The sequence below is a fragment of the Dermacentor variabilis genome, chromosome 8 (genome assembly GCF_050947875.1).
Source record: "Dermacentor variabilis isolate Ectoservices chromosome 8, ASM5094787v1, whole genome shotgun sequence".
In the NCBI taxonomy this organism is placed as follows: Eukaryota; Metazoa; Arthropoda; class Arachnida; order Ixodida; family Ixodidae; genus Dermacentor; species Dermacentor variabilis.
Window position 1 is genome coordinate 98795420 of NC_134575.1, and position 15013 is coordinate 98810432.

The 15013-nt window shown below is 44.0% G+C and overlaps 2 protein-coding genes across 4 annotated transcripts in view; both read right to left on the reverse strand.

Moving 5' to 3' along the window:
* Nucleotides 1–222: 222 nt before the first annotated feature.
* On the reverse strand, nt 223–8707 carry LOC142590454 (uncharacterized). The gene is made up of 2 exons (XM_075702578.1): nt 7107–8707; nt 223–3467 (listed from the first exon to the last, which is right to left on the reverse strand). Exons 1-2 carry the CDS (start codon nt 7138–7140, stop codon nt 2080–2082), a joined length of 1422 nt encoding a protein of 473 aa, XP_075558693.1. The 5' UTR covers nt 7141–8707; the 3' UTR covers nt 223–2079.
* A 32-nt stretch (nt 8708–8739) lies between these two features.
* The window catches only part of LOC142590453 (uncharacterized), a 95259-nt gene continuing 88985 nt past the window's right edge, over nt 8740–15013 (reverse strand). For 2 of the 3 annotated variants that reach the window (XM_075702577.1, XM_075702576.1), the window contains one exon: nt 8740–12089. In XM_075702577.1, coding sequence (XP_075558692.1) covers nt 10954–12089 — 1136 coding nt within the window. In that variant the 3' untranslated portion in view covers nt 8740–10953. The remainder of the gene's footprint in view (nt 12090–15013) is intronic. The other variant, XR_012830152.1, reaches the window with a different exon arrangement.

Below are 15013 nucleotides of genomic sequence, written 5' to 3' on the forward strand. Positions count from 1 at the left end.
TGAAATAAAATGTAAGAATGACTTAAGCATGGTGGACTTGACATTCGACTCAAACATTAGATTACTCATTTATGTTACTTATAACAGGCTCCTTTTGTGTTAATAATGAAGTTCCAACTGCCTTCATTCAACTTCTCTGCAGCCCCAGATATAATAAAATGCTAGCATCCCTATATTGCATGCCGTCAAAAACTTATTGAAATATCAAGAACAGACAACGAATACTCACCAAACAATGGCATTTATTTGATGCTCTGATGAAACAGACAGTGGAAAGCTAGCTTACTGAACAATCAATTCCTCTAAAAAAGTACCTATTTGTAAAAAAAAAGAAAGGCACGAATAGAATAAGATCAAAAGAATCCACGATGAACCATGTAGACCAGAACCAAGAGCCAACAAATACATGAATTGGTCTAAGAGAACAAGTTCATATGTACCAAAGAGAACACTGAAAAAAAGACAGCCTAAAGAACACATCATTTAGACATCTGTAGTGTAACAATTATTACAGTTAACGTACATAGTTTGTAGGGGCATGCAAACAGTAATTTTGAAGACACGAATGAACATCAATTACTTTCCAAATAATGAAAAGCCACAATATAACAAAGCAAATAGCTGTTTTTGCCGACTCCTTTTAATAAAAGTTTAACTGTATTTTGACTTTTTTCTCAGCTACAACGGCCTTATGTGGGTTCTCATAAATCCTTTTGCTCTGTGTTCCATAACGCGTTGAGAGAAGATCTAGAGAAAATATGGTAACCCCACAAAAGTGTTTCAGAAACGCATTAAGAGCAAGCTTCAGCTTGGGGCCTCCCATCTACATACATGGGAAAGGAGAGATGATTTTTCTTGACAACTACTGCACGAAACCAGATGAGGTTTGTTGCATATAAAACAAATAGAATGTAGTGACTGTTGGTAGTGAATTTTTTATTTAGGCCATCAATCTTTTAATAGCTATTGTTGAAAATCACAAATTTTCAAAAAATGACACTATCAAATTTACAACATTGGTAACTCAGCAATGCAAAATACTGCAATTCTGTAAAATGCTCCAAATAGGACACCTAAAGCGGACAATATTTAGGTATGAAAGAAAGCGTTAAAATAAGCCACTAATAAATGAGTAGGACATCTGCAAAGTTCCTGTAAACAGTGTAACAAGTTGACAAGATATACATTGATACATCAAATTTGTCTGCTTTGGAATATCTAGCGTATGCAGTTTACAGAGCTACGATATCTATTCCAGGTGCAGAGTTAAAAATTTATGAAGTTCTGGCTCTACCTTTTTTAAAATGAAAAATCTTTGTAAATTCCTGTTATAACATTCAGGCCTTCAAACTAAATTATGCCTCCAGCAGTCACCAGAATTTAGCTTTTTCTCTCAAATGTAACAAATTTCGTTACAATCATCCCACTGGTTATTTCAGAAAAGCATTTCTGCGTTTTACATGTATTTGAATAGGCGGCATCAAAGTTGGGCCCGAGTTAAAGCTTGCTCTCAGGAGCATGCGGAGACACTTGTCCTACCTGATGCAGTAGAACAGTACGTAACATGCTACACGAATGTATATTTTTAATTCAACGAGATTGTTAAACTACCCTACAGTGTGGAAAAATGGAACAAATAGTTTTTGTAACAGTGTATTTGCCGAATAGTGCATTGCAGTATGTTTTGTGTGACACATTTGTTTTCATATATGTATAATGTGCATTAGTAATTAGCGTTAATTCTTTCGGTTTCAATTGTACGTGAGTATACATTCTGTTTCACTTGAATTCATATTACACATATATGTATGTATATACTATATATATGCATTATGTCTGACACTCGTGTTATTGGGACTTAGGCAATTCTAGCTTAATATGTAATACCTAACCCTATGCTCTGTCACTGCTTGTTAAAAAGGGCTGCGGACCTTGTCAAGCCATAAAAGGCTTTTGGTTCGCGGTCCTCAACATTGTGGTGTTGAAAATAAAGTTAATTGAATTGAACCATGGTGCTGTGCTCTTCAAGTATGTTCAAGTGATGAGGACCTGAAGCAGGCAATGCAACTATATGGCCGGTCACTTGTATGAATGCACCGGTATATATTCAGGGCATTCTTCAACGAGAATCACTGAAGGCAGAGTGGGCAATGAAGTGGCTTCTCGCCTCATGTGTTTCCTAAGGTTGCCCTTGTGTGTGAATCTCCGAGAGCATGCAGGGCACTGATATGGCTTCTCGCCTGTGTGGATGCGCAGGTGGGCTTTCAGGTGACCCTTTTTTGAGAAGCTCTGAGAGCATGAAGGGCACTGATATGGCTTCTCGCCTGTGTGGGTGCGCAGGTGGGCTTTCAGGTGGGCCTTTTGTGAGAAGCTCCGAGTGCATGAAGGGCAGTCAAATGGCTTCTCGCCTGTGTGGGTGCGCAGGTGGGCTTTCAGGCAGCTATGTCGTGAGAAACTCCGAGAGCATGAAGGGCAGTCAAATGGCTTCTCGCCTGTGTGGGTGCGCATGTGGGCTTTCAGCTGGGGCTGTCGTGAGAAGCTCAGAGTGCATGAAGGGCAGTCAAATGGCTTCTCGCCTGTGTGGGTGCGCAGGTGGGCTGTCAGGTGGGGCTTTCGTGAGAAGCTCTGAGTGCATGAAGGGCAGTCAAATGGCTTGTCGCCTGTGTGGGTGCGCATGTGGGTTTTCAGGGTGCTATTTTGTGAAAAGCTCTGAGAGCATGAAGGGCACTGATATGGCTTCTCGCCTGTGTGGGTGCGCAGGTGGGCTTTCAGGCTGCCCTTTTCTGAGAAGCTCCGAGAGCATGAAGGGCAGTCAAATGGCTTCTCGCCTGTGTGGGTGCGGAGGTGGGTTTTCAGATGGCGCTTTTCTGAGAAGCTCCGAGAGCATGAAGGGCAGTCAAATGGCTTCTCGCCTGTGTGGGTGCGCAGGTGGGCTTTCAAGTAACCCTTGATTGGGAAGCTCTGAGAGCATGAAGGGCACTGATATGGCTTCTCGCCTGTGTGGGTGCACAGGTGGGCTTTCAGGCCGCTCTTCCGCGAGAAGCTCCGAGTGCATGAAGGGCAGTCAAATGGCTTCTCGCCTGTGTGGGTGCGCAGGTGGGCTTTCATGTGGCCTTTTTCTGAGAAGCTTCGAGAGCATGAAGGGCAGTCAAATGGCTTCTCGCCTGTGTGGGTGCGCAGGTGGGCTTTCAGGTGGGGCTTTCGTGAGAAGCTCCGAGAGCATGAAGGGCAGCCAAATGGCTTCTCGCCTGTGTGAGTCCGCAAATGGACATTCAGATAACACTTGTGTGAGAAGCTCCGAGAGCATGAAGGGCAATAAAATGGCTTCTCGCCAGTATGGAAGCTGGCATGTGCTTCCAGAAGAAATAGTTCATCAGCCACATAGTCACATAGCTGACATCGGTGGAGGCATCCTTGCTTTGAGTAGTCAAATTTGGCAGTTGACGCAGAAATTGAAGGCCCCAATGCTGCACAAATAAAAAAAGTAAATAAGAGTTTTTAGGAAATGCCAAAAACGAACACCGATGCTAACTTTATTGACAAGCTGTCTTTTTCATTTGATTTGGGAGATCTTCAGGGTGACCTTAAGCATGATGAAAGAAAGAACTAATGCTCATTTTTATTTACTCAATATTTCTGCATTTGAATGCTTCATGACCCTGTTTGTGAAGTCCACTTATAAAAGGGATTTTTCAGAAAGCTAAAGAATTACAAAGTGACAGAATGTGGAGTGCTTGACTACTCGCTCCTATGACCCTTAGAGAACACTTCAAAAATGCTTTGACCAAGCCTGCGCTCATATCCTCAATGATCACTTGACGCCCGGTAACCACATTAAGCACTTGCAAAATTTGTTATGATTCGCTGGCACAACAAATTTGTTTTATACGAGACTTCATCAGCGAGTTTCTTCTTGACCACACATTGAACTTTGGCTATGTTATCGTAAGTCGAGATTGCAAAGAGCCAGCTAGGAAATTCCGCAGTTTTCGTCACATAACCGGCCAACACCTACAACCCGCGTCCTCTTTCAGAACAGCCCAGAAAGAAAAAAAGAATAATATGCGTCTATAACCCAAGGTAAGAACTGCCTACGCAACCCCTAGATGTTTACAAAACAGCATCCATTTGGGGATAAACCACTTGTCCATGTCATATCTTAAGCCAATGACTGCTTTACTGTTTCCGGAGACGGGAGTTGGGCCGGTGAGCACGGCCTATCGTGGCCCAAGTTCTACTTTTCCAGCACCATGTGCACTATTCACTAACTGCTAAATGCAAAATGGCGACCCACACAGAGGAGGAAAATGACCGACCGTGCAGGAGAGAAGGGAGATTCAACACACAGGGGTGAAAAAAGGGTGGGACTCCCCAGGAGATAGCGAAAGTATGAGTACTTGAAACCCTTGCCCTGAAGTGTGGCTTTGGGGCAGCGTACGCTGTGTTGTCATGGAGTGAAACTTCAAATCCGAATGCCAGTAATTCACACCCCGATCCTGACCTTACAGTAAATTTTTTACGATGTTTGGTGCAGCTTAGAGATGCAAAAATACGGCAACTTCTTTTGGAGTGCGCTCTGCTCCTTGTGCTCTGCCATCGCAAAATATTGGCAAATGATTGCTGGAACTGACAAGGAATGGTGTGCTTCCTTTGCAAAGCGCAGTGGATTTTAACACACTAGCAGGTGAAGGTATTGTAGTATTTGCGAATGGAGGCACCAAGCACCATCGGTGGCTCCGAAGGAATGACACACACACACTAGTTTCATATCGTGCCCAACTTACCCTTGGGTTCCAGCGAGGGTGCTTATATATATATATATATATATATATATATATATATATATATATATATATATATATATATATATCAACAGGCATGTTCGTCTCCGCAACATGGGCACGGCGTTTGAAAAAGGGCCACTAGCACAAGGCAGCCAGATTGAAAAACTGACACAGTGAGACACACACGAACGTCAACTTCTTCCTCCGTGCTGGCACAGAACTGGCGCCCAAGTGCTCCCGTACAACACACTTCGGAACGGTGCGGTGGGTTGCGCCACCAACCTCTTGCTATTTTAATGCCCAATGTCCTACCTATGAATTCCAATAAACAAACTTCGTGAAACCCTATTGTGAACTTTGTTTTTGTACGCCCTTGTTGTTTCTAGTTTACCTAACTTTTTCCAAGCTTCAAGTCGCCTTTTACTAATCTCCATTCCGGACATGGTTATTTTCCCCCTGCTCTTGATGAACCCAAGGGCTTCAAGGACGCTAGTGATTCCTAAATCGACCACTGCGTAGATATCTTCACATTCTAATATGCCTTGCTCCATTCCTCTCCTTGCTGCTCTCACCGGCGGCACCTCCTCTCCTTGCTCCAGCAAGGAGAGGAGGCGGTGGGTTGCACCACCAAGCTCTTGCTACTATACTGCTTAATATCCTACTTAGGTTAAAAAAGAAAAAAAAAACATGATTTCCCACAACCAAATTTTCTGACCCCCTACTGTGAACTTTGCTTTTGTACATCTCCGTTTTTTGTCGTTTCCCTACTTTTCTTCCACCAATTTTCCTACCACCTCTTACTAATCTCTATTGCGAACATGTGTACTTTTCACTTACTCTCGCTGAACCCAAGGGCTTCAAGGCCAGTGGTGGCTACGTCAACCACTGGGAAGATGTCTTCACATTCTAATACAGTCGAACCCGACTATATCGAATCCTTTTACATCGAATTATTCTATATATCGAAAAATTTCTGGACACGGTATAGTTACAACGAGTATATATTGGCCTCGAGTTCCACCACTGGAAAATCTGGCGCCACCGTCGGCGTGACGAGCTAGGAGGGATCACGTGGGCATAGCGGCCGCTTCGGGAGCGCCGAAGCGAGCTGAAAACGAGTTTTAATTCCCTCGTACGCAGCGGTCCTCATTTAGTGGCGAAATTTTCCCGCTTCGAGTGTCTCATTTACAACGCTTGAAATCACTACAATAGGTAGTGGCTGCTTTCGAAGGCGCGCAATATGGTAGGCTACTGCTCGGTGCCGCAGGGCCGGACGCACGTAACGGAGGTCGGTGTCAGCCTTGTTCAAACGTAGCCGCAGGACAAGAAGCTGCGGGAATCTTGGCTCGCGAAACATAAAACCGGCAAACAGTCATCGGCTACAAGTCGGGTATGCAACAAGGACAGAGGCGAGGAAGATTTCTGCTACGGCGCCCGGTCTGCGATGTTCTGAAAACGCGCGCTGAGACGCTCGCCCGAGTCCGCTGCCCTAATAATGTCATGATGGTTTGGTCTATGAACTTGTCGATCCTATAGATACTGGCAATTTCAGTGGAGTGGAAAGGCGGCGGTAAGAAGCGCATTTAAAAAAAAGCATGGCATATGGTCGCGTTAATAATAATAATATTTGGGGTTTTACGTGCCAAAACCACTTTCTGATTATGAGGCACGCCGTAGTGGAGGACTCCGGAAATTTTGACCACCTGGGGTTCTTTAACGTGCACCTAAATCTAAGCACACGGGTGTTTTCGCATTTCGCCCCCATCGAAATGCGGCCGCCGTGGCCGGGATTCGATCCCGCGACCTCGTGCTCAGCAGCCCAACACCATAGCTTCTGAGCAACCACGGCGGGTCTATGGTCATGTTTGTGTTATGAATTAATGCACTAGATTACAAAAAAAAATGAGCAGCGGGAAATTGCACGCTGAGAACTCCAGTGCGACGCAACTCGAGAAGTAATAATGAAAGGTCAAAGAATTTAGAAGAAAAAAAAATTGAATTGTCGCGACGGCACATCACAGTCCCCGTAGGCGTCGAAGTCTCTACAATGAAATTATTTTTTAACGGTTCTGATAGCACCCACGCAACAATGGTTGCTATACTGTCATATGCTCATATTCTGCGGCCTAAAGCTCATGGCACGGGGCGAAAACGCGCGCGCGGAGAAAGCGAAACAGTGTGCGGACAAGCATGCAGACGCGCAGTCGGTCGCTGCGAATGTGCGCGATCGCAGCATTGAGGCTTCGTTCTATTACGCTCCATTTAGTTATACAAACACTATAAGAACATATTTCACATAGTTTGCTCTCAGCGTTTACCTACCTTTCACGCAAGAAGCCGGTTCGGCAGACTCCATCGCGGCGACCGCGCGCAGTGGCGTTCACTGTACGTATTCGGTAAAGAGAGAGCGTCTGTAAACGATTGTGTGCTTTCAGTTTGCCCAAGATTATTATTTAGACAGTAAAAACTTCTCTCGTTTCGAAAGTACTTACAGAAATGTCCGGGAGAGCTCGGGCGTGGTGTTTTCAGTGAGCGTTGACAGCAAAACCTATGAGGAGCGCGCCGCGTGATCCCTCATACTATGCCAGCGAGGCGCTTCCGATAGATGGCGACTCCGTAACTCCTCGCCGCCAATAGCAAAAATTACGCTTTCATTGAACAAAAATAGCAGCGACTCCCGATATATCGAATGTCGCTTGGCAGAAAGTGCCCCCGGAAGTTGGCTTTCCCTCGTGGTGACGGAAAAACTCGGCGGCGCGGCTCCAACCAACCGGTCTCCTTAACGTGACCACGCTGCCTCGGACGAGCCATCGACATCCCCCTGCTAAATATGATCCTGGCCCGCCCGCAGCGCTTGTTCAGACAGCCAACCAGAGGCTCTTGTGCTCTCGTTGTGCAAAACGCCGAAAGATGCCGAAAGTGCGAGTTGTCTTGCTGCTTTTCTGGTTCATTGTGTGCGTGCTATGTGGGCCTTCTCCCACAGTGTTGCTGTGATGAAGCGGCAGAATTCGCCCTTCGTCGTGAGGCTCGAAATCATAAATCGGGTCAAACGCGGTGAGAAGTTGGATATCCCCTCAGCGCACAAGATTCCGAGGAGCACTCTCATCACGATCATGAAGAATAAGGGGGAGATTAGGGCTAAAGCGGCCAAACTCGCGACCCGATGCCTGTGGCGTGCACCGTGCACTAGTCCGGTGCTTCTACACGAATGCAGAAAGTTGCGGCCTCAGCTGCTCTAACTCCTTAGACAATGTGGAAAAGTGCTTGCGTCGTAGGCAGCGAAATTGCTCCAGCAGAAGAAAATATAGGACTACTTCGTGCAAGACTAAGCTAGTTTCATTAATAAAGTAATTTTATAAATAGAATGTGCTTTTATGACATCCAATTATTTAGCAGGCTTATATCGAATTATGCTCTATATCGAACTGATAGGCATTTCTTTGCGAATTCGTTATAGCCGGGTTCGACTGTATTCTAGCATCCTCTTCTGACGCTTTTCTACAATGTAGCAGCATTTGCAGTGTGGACAAGTTGTTTGGTATGCTCTGCAACATTGTTAATAAATGCATCTCGCAGTTTGTTCCCAGGAAGTGTGTGAAACGCAACCCGAAGCACCCCTGGTATAATGGGGACATTATTCATCTTATCAGGGACATCAAGAGGCTCCGGAAACATAAAAATGTGAGTCAGAGCAACCAATGCTCAATACTGCACCTGCTTCAGTCCGAATTAAAAACCAAAATGCACAAAGCCAGACACTTTTATTTCGACACCATGTTATCAACATTCTTGAAAGAAAACTCATCGATGTTTGGAAAACGGTGCTTCCGGGCGTCCTGACACTTCATCATTGATCATTAACGATCACCCTTCCTTTGAGCATTTTCGAAACTTTCAACGCTTATTTTCAGTCTGTATTTTGTCAGGACCACGACCGGCTTTATTACCGGTCGTGGTCCTGACGATGGCGTCGATCGTCCTTTCTGCATCAACAACACTTTACCAGGGCTTCCTGCTCTCATTATAACTTACGTTGGTGTTCACAACTTATTACTAACAATTGATACTACAAAAAGTTTTGGAGCTGACGGAGTGCCAAACAAATTTTTACAGCGATACTCTGAAGGGAATGCCCGGTACTTAACAGTTATATTTAACAAATTTCTTGAGACGTTGACAGTTCTTCAGGTTTGGAAACAAGCTAACATCATTCCCATCTTCAAATCTGGCAGCAAACAGCTAATCACTAGCTACAGGCTTATATCGTTGCTGCCCACATGTTGCAAACTTCTGGAGCACATCATTCAGTATTTATCGGCAAATAACTTACTGTCCCCACAGCAGCATGGTTTTTGAGCAGGATTTTCTACAGCACAACTATTAGAATTTACGCATGACATAGCCACATCACTAAATAACCGCGGTCAGCTTGATGCCATCTTTATCGACTACTCAAAAGCATTTGACAGGGTAAGCCGTTGAAAACTACTACAACTTGCTGCAATCTTTCCTGGCAATAAACTAACTGACTAGATATCCGATTACCTGCATCTCCGACTCCAATCCATCACTTTTAATTGCAAAACCTCATCTATAGCTCAGGTCATGTCAGGGGTGCCGCAGGGCTCAGTTCTCGCGCCGCTCTTATTCATCATATATGTTAATGACATTACTGAAGTAGCCAGAAACACACAAGTGAAAATATGTCTCTACGCAGATGCCAACATTCGTACTCTTCGTGATAAAGAAGTGCTTAACAAGGTATTTTTATCATATTCAGAATGGAGTAACACATGACAGATGAGCATTAACTTCAGCAAAACTGTGGCAATGACTTTTACTAACCAGAAACAGCCCCTAAAATTCACGTACAGCACTCAAGGGTACAGTATTAACGAAGTTAACAAGTTCAAATGCTTTGGACTTACTTTCACAACCAACCTAACCTTAGTTATGCCAACCCTTAGTTGGCATAATCATATTAGTACAGTCTGCTATAAAGCACTGCAAAAATTAGGGTGCCTAAAACGAACTTTAAAGCAAGGCACTAAAGAGTGCAAGCTTACGGCCTACAAATCACTAATTAGACTTGTTTCGAGTATGCTTCTGTAGTGTGGTCGCCTTATCGCATAAAGGATATTTCCAAATTAGAATCCACTCAGAAAAAAGTTACGACCGTATGTTTTCACCGTCGTCGCACGCACACGCTTTATCAATGGACCCATTGTCGTTTCGTTGCATGTGTGACCGTCTAATCTTGCAGCACAAAATCATACAAGGATTGACTAACAATGAAGCGCTTACCTTGCTAATGACACCTACTGTGCGAGTAAGCCGACGTATTCACCCATTAAACATAGCTCCCTTCATTGCAATAATAGATGGTTTTAAGTTTTCTTTTTTTCCACACACTGTTGGATTATCGAATAACTTAGTTGGTTCTCTGCGTTTATTGCCGACTAATCAATTTCGGAAAGAACTGCCTAACCATGTTAGTTGACATTTTTGTGTTGATAAGTTATGTAACCCACTTCTGCTACGTCTCTAAATGAGATAGCAGCGTTTGTAAATAAATAAATAAATAATAGGTGAGTAGGACATTTGAAAGGTCCCCGTAAATAGTGTAAGAAATTAACAAAAGAAATAAATTCATACATCAAATTTGTCCGCTTTGAAAGATCTAGCTTATGCAGCTTACCGAGCTATGATATCTATTCCAGGTACAGAGCTAAAAATTTATGAAGTTCTAGCTCCAATTTTTTTCATGCTGGACCATCTTTGTAAATTCCTGTTATAACATTCAGGCCTTCAACCAAAAATATGCTTCCAGCAATCATCAGAATTTAGCTTTTTCTCTCCAATTGTAACAAATTTCGTTATAATCTACCCACTGGTTATTCAGAAAAGCGTTTCTGCGTTTTACATGTATTTGAATAGGCAGCATCGGAGTTTGGCTCAAGTTAAAGCTTGCTCTCAGGAGTATGCAGAGACACTTGTGCTACCTGATGTAGTAGAACACTACATAACATACTACACCTATGTATATTTTGTAACTAAGACTCTAGTTCAACAAGATTGTTGACCTAGATTACAGCACCATGGTGCTGTGCTCTCTGAAGTCTGTTCAAGTGATGAGGACCTGGAGGAGACGGTGTAATTTTATGGCCGGTCACCTGTATGAATGCACTGGTGTATCTTCAGGGCATTTCTGAACGAGAATCTTTGAAGGTAGAGTGGGAACTGAAATGGCTTCTCGCCTCATGTGTTTCCTGAAGGTGCCCCAGTATGAGAAGCTCCGAGAGCATGAAGGGCACTGATATGGCTTCTCGCCTGTGTGGGTGCGCAGGTGGACTTTCAGGTTGTTCTTTCGTGAGAAGCTCCGAGAGCATGAAGGGCAGTCAAATGGCTTCTCGCTTGTGTGAGTCACCAGGTGCGCTTTCATGTCATACTTTCGTGAGAATGCCTGGGAGCATGAAGGGCACTCAAATGGCTTCTCGCCTGAGTGAGTGAAGAGGTGCTTTTTCAGGTCGCCCTTTCGGGAGAAGCCCCGAGAGCATGAAGGGCACTGATATGGCTTCTCGCCTGTGTGGCTGCACAGGTGCTCTTTCAGGGAGGTTTTTCGCGAGAAGCTCTGAGAGCATGAAGGGCACTGATATGGCTTCTCGTTTGTGTGAGTCACCAGGTGCGCTTTCAGGCGATACTTTTGTGAGAAGCCCCGAGAGCATGAAGAGCACTGATATGGCTTCTCGCCTGTGTGGCTGCACAGGTGCTGTTTCAGGGAGGTCTCTTGCGAGAAGCTCTGAGAACATGAAGGGCACTGATATGGCTTCTCACTTGTGTGAGTGTGCAGATGGGCTTTCATGTAAGACTTGCGCGAGAAGCGTTGAGAGCATGAAGGGCATTCATATGGCTTCTCGCCTGTGTGGGTGAGCAGGTGGGTTTTCAGGTTGTACTTTTGAGAAAAGCTCTGAAGGCACAAAAGGCAATGAAACCGTTTCTCGCCCGTATGGATGCGCAAGTGCTCTTTCAGGTGAGCCTTATCCGAGAAGGTCCAAAAGCATGAAGTGCACTGAAATGGTGTCTTGATTGTGTGGGTGAGCAGGTGGGTTTTGAGTCTCTGCTTCTGGGGAAAGCTCTGAAGGCATAAAGGGCAATGAAACAGTTTCTCGCCAGTATGGTCGCTGGCATGATCTTCCAGAAGAAATAGTTCATCAGTCTCATAGTCACATAGCTGACATCGGTGGAAGCATCCTTGCTTTGGGTTGTCACTTTTGGCAGTTGATGCAGAAATTAAAGGCCTCGATGCTGCACAAACAAAAAAAATAAGTAAGAGTTAATAAGAAATGGCAAAAAAGAACACAGAGGCTAAATTTAATGACAAGCTATCTTTTTCATTTGATTTGGGAGATCTTCAGGGTGATTTCAAGTACGATGAAACAAAGAACTCCTAACGGTTATTTTTATGTACTCAGTAGCCACCACAAGATCACCTATTTATAATTTGCACCCTACCGACTCTGTGTTAGGAAGATTCCGTATCACTACAAAATGAATGCCTTTGTGAATAAATAAAGCTACTCCCCCGCCCCTACCTCTTGAACCTGTCACATCGCAAAACAGAGTAATTAGGAGGCACAAACTGGCACAACAAATTTGTTTTATACCAGACTTCATTGGTGAGTTTCCTCTTGATCACGCACTGAACTTTGGCAACATTACCTTAAGTCGAGATTTGAAGGAGCCGGCTAGGAAATGCTGCAGTTTTTCCCATATAACCTGCCATACCGCATCCTCTTTCAGAACAGCCCAGAAAGAAAAAATACAATATGGACGTATAACCCATGAAAATAACTGCATACACAACCCCCAGATGTGTACAAAACAGCATCCATTATGGGATTAACTACTTGTCCATGTCGTATCTTAAGCCAATGACTGCTTTACTGTTTCCCGAGATGGGAGCTGGGCCGTTGATCACAGCTTATCGTGACCCAAGTTCAACTCTGCTAGCACCATGTGCACTATTACCTGCTAAATGCAAAATGGTGACCCACGCAGAGGAGGAAAATGACCGACAGTGGAGGAGAGAAGGGAGCTTCAACACACAGGGGTGGAAAAAGGGTGGGATTCCCCAGGAGATAGCGAAAGTGTGAGTACTCGACAACCTTGCCCTGAAGTGTGGGTTTGTGGCAGCGCAGGCTGTGTTGTCATGGAGCGAAACTTGAAATCCAAATTTCAGTAATTCACACCCCAATCCTGACCTTACAGTAAATTTTTACAATGTTTGGTGTGGCTCAGAGCTGCAAAAATATGGCAACTCCTTTTGGAGTGCACTCTGCTCCTTCCTTGTGCTTTGCCATCACAAAATAGCGGCAAATGAATGCTGGAACCAACAAGGAATAGTACGCTCCCATTGCAAAGCGCAGTGGATTTCAACACACTAGCAGGCCGAGGTATTGTAGTATTTGCAAAGGGAGATACCAGCACCGTCGGTGGCTCCGAAGATTGACACACACACTAGAGTCATACTGTGCCCAACTTACCCTTCGTCTGCAGAGAGAGTGTCCACATATATATGTATGTATGTATCTATATATATATATATATATATATATATATATATATATATATATATATATACACGTGTGTGTGTGTCTGTGTGAGGATGTTACAAGTCCTCTTTGGAATGAGGCGATGGGTAGTGCCACCAAGCTCTTGTTATTTTAATGCCAGGTGCCATACCTATGTTAACTATGTTAACAAAAGGAAAAGAAAAAAAAAAAACCCACGGTGAATTCAAATAAACAAAGTTTCTGAAACCCTACAGTGAATTTTGTTTTTGTCCACCACCGTTGTTTCTCGTTTACCTATTTTTCTTTCGCCAAGCTTCAAACCACCTTTTACTAATCTCTATTGTGGACACGTTTACTTTCCCCATGCTCTCGCTGAACACAAGGGCGTCAAGGAGGACCGTGATTCCTAAATAGACCGCTGGGCAGATATCTTCACATTCTAATAAAACATGCTCCATCATTTCTCTAGCTTTAACGCAGCAAGCACATGCTTCTTCCTTCTTATATTTCGCTTTATAAGTGCGTGTTCCGAGGCATTCTGATCTCGCTTCGAAAAGTAATGAGCTTCCCTTTGAGATATCATAAATTGTTTCTTTCCAGATTTCGTTTTTTCCTCTTAAGTAGTTACTCATGGTAGGTTTCTTTCCCACTGCCACCACCCACGAGATTATTTCAGCCTCTGACTTTTCGCTTGACGTTCTTTGTAGCTGTGTTGCTCACCACACAGGCCGCATACTTGCTGGTAATCTTCCTAGTTCTTTTCCTCCACTGTGAATCAATGTTTTTCCTGTACAGATATCTCAACACTCTCCCAGCCCATTTACTTTCTTCCACATTCCTCAGTCATTCTTCATGATTAATTTTTCTGTGAGCATCCCTCACTTCAAAACTTGTCCAGCTCATATCACCCTGGACAGCTTCAATGCATGGAATCCCACTGACCTTTGGTTGCCATCGAGTCCTGATTGTAGCCCTGATTTCAAGCAAACAATCGCATTTCCGAAAGTAAGTCCTGGAACCATTACACCTTTGCACATACCCTGCAGCACCTCGTATCTATTGTATCCCCATAGCCCTCTGTGTTTCATTATGGCCGCATTTCTCTTCCCCTTTACTTTATTCTTTTTTCCTGTTTCCATATATTTATTGCCTTCATTTATCTGTATACCAAGATATATTTGTATTCATTTACGCAAGATATTTCCTGGCGCGGTATTGTCACTGTCTGTTCGCTGTTTTCAATGAATACTGTAACACCCCATTTCTTAACGCTACATTTCAGACATAACTTATCGCCTTCCCTTCCATAGAATTAGCCAGACATTACATGTCACTCTGTGTGTTAGCTAGCAACACAATGTCATCCCGATAAAACAAACCTGGAAGCTGCTGCTCTACTACTGTACCGGCTTGTTTGTATGAGAGATTAAACCCGATATGACTTCTTTCTCGCTCCCTTTCCCTCCTCACCATGTACATCATAAACAGCAGTGGGGATAACGGGCAACCCTGCCTCAGTCATTTGTTGATATCAACTTCCTCCTTGCTCCTCATTCCTTCTCATTCAATGCAAACGGTATTTTCTAGGTAAATCTCTCTCAAAAGCTCTAGACAATTGTCACCAAAGCCTTCCCCTTCGAGAATATCCCACAAAAT

Coding starts and splice junctions, on each gene's coding strand:
- LOC142590454 (XM_075702578.1), bottom strand. CDS start 7,140: ATGGAGTCTGCCGAACCGGCTTCTTGCGTGAAAG. Junction 3,468..7,106: donor ACCGGCTTCTTGCGTGAAAG/GTAGGTAAACGC, acceptor TTATTTGTGCAG/CATTGGGGCCTTCAATTTCT.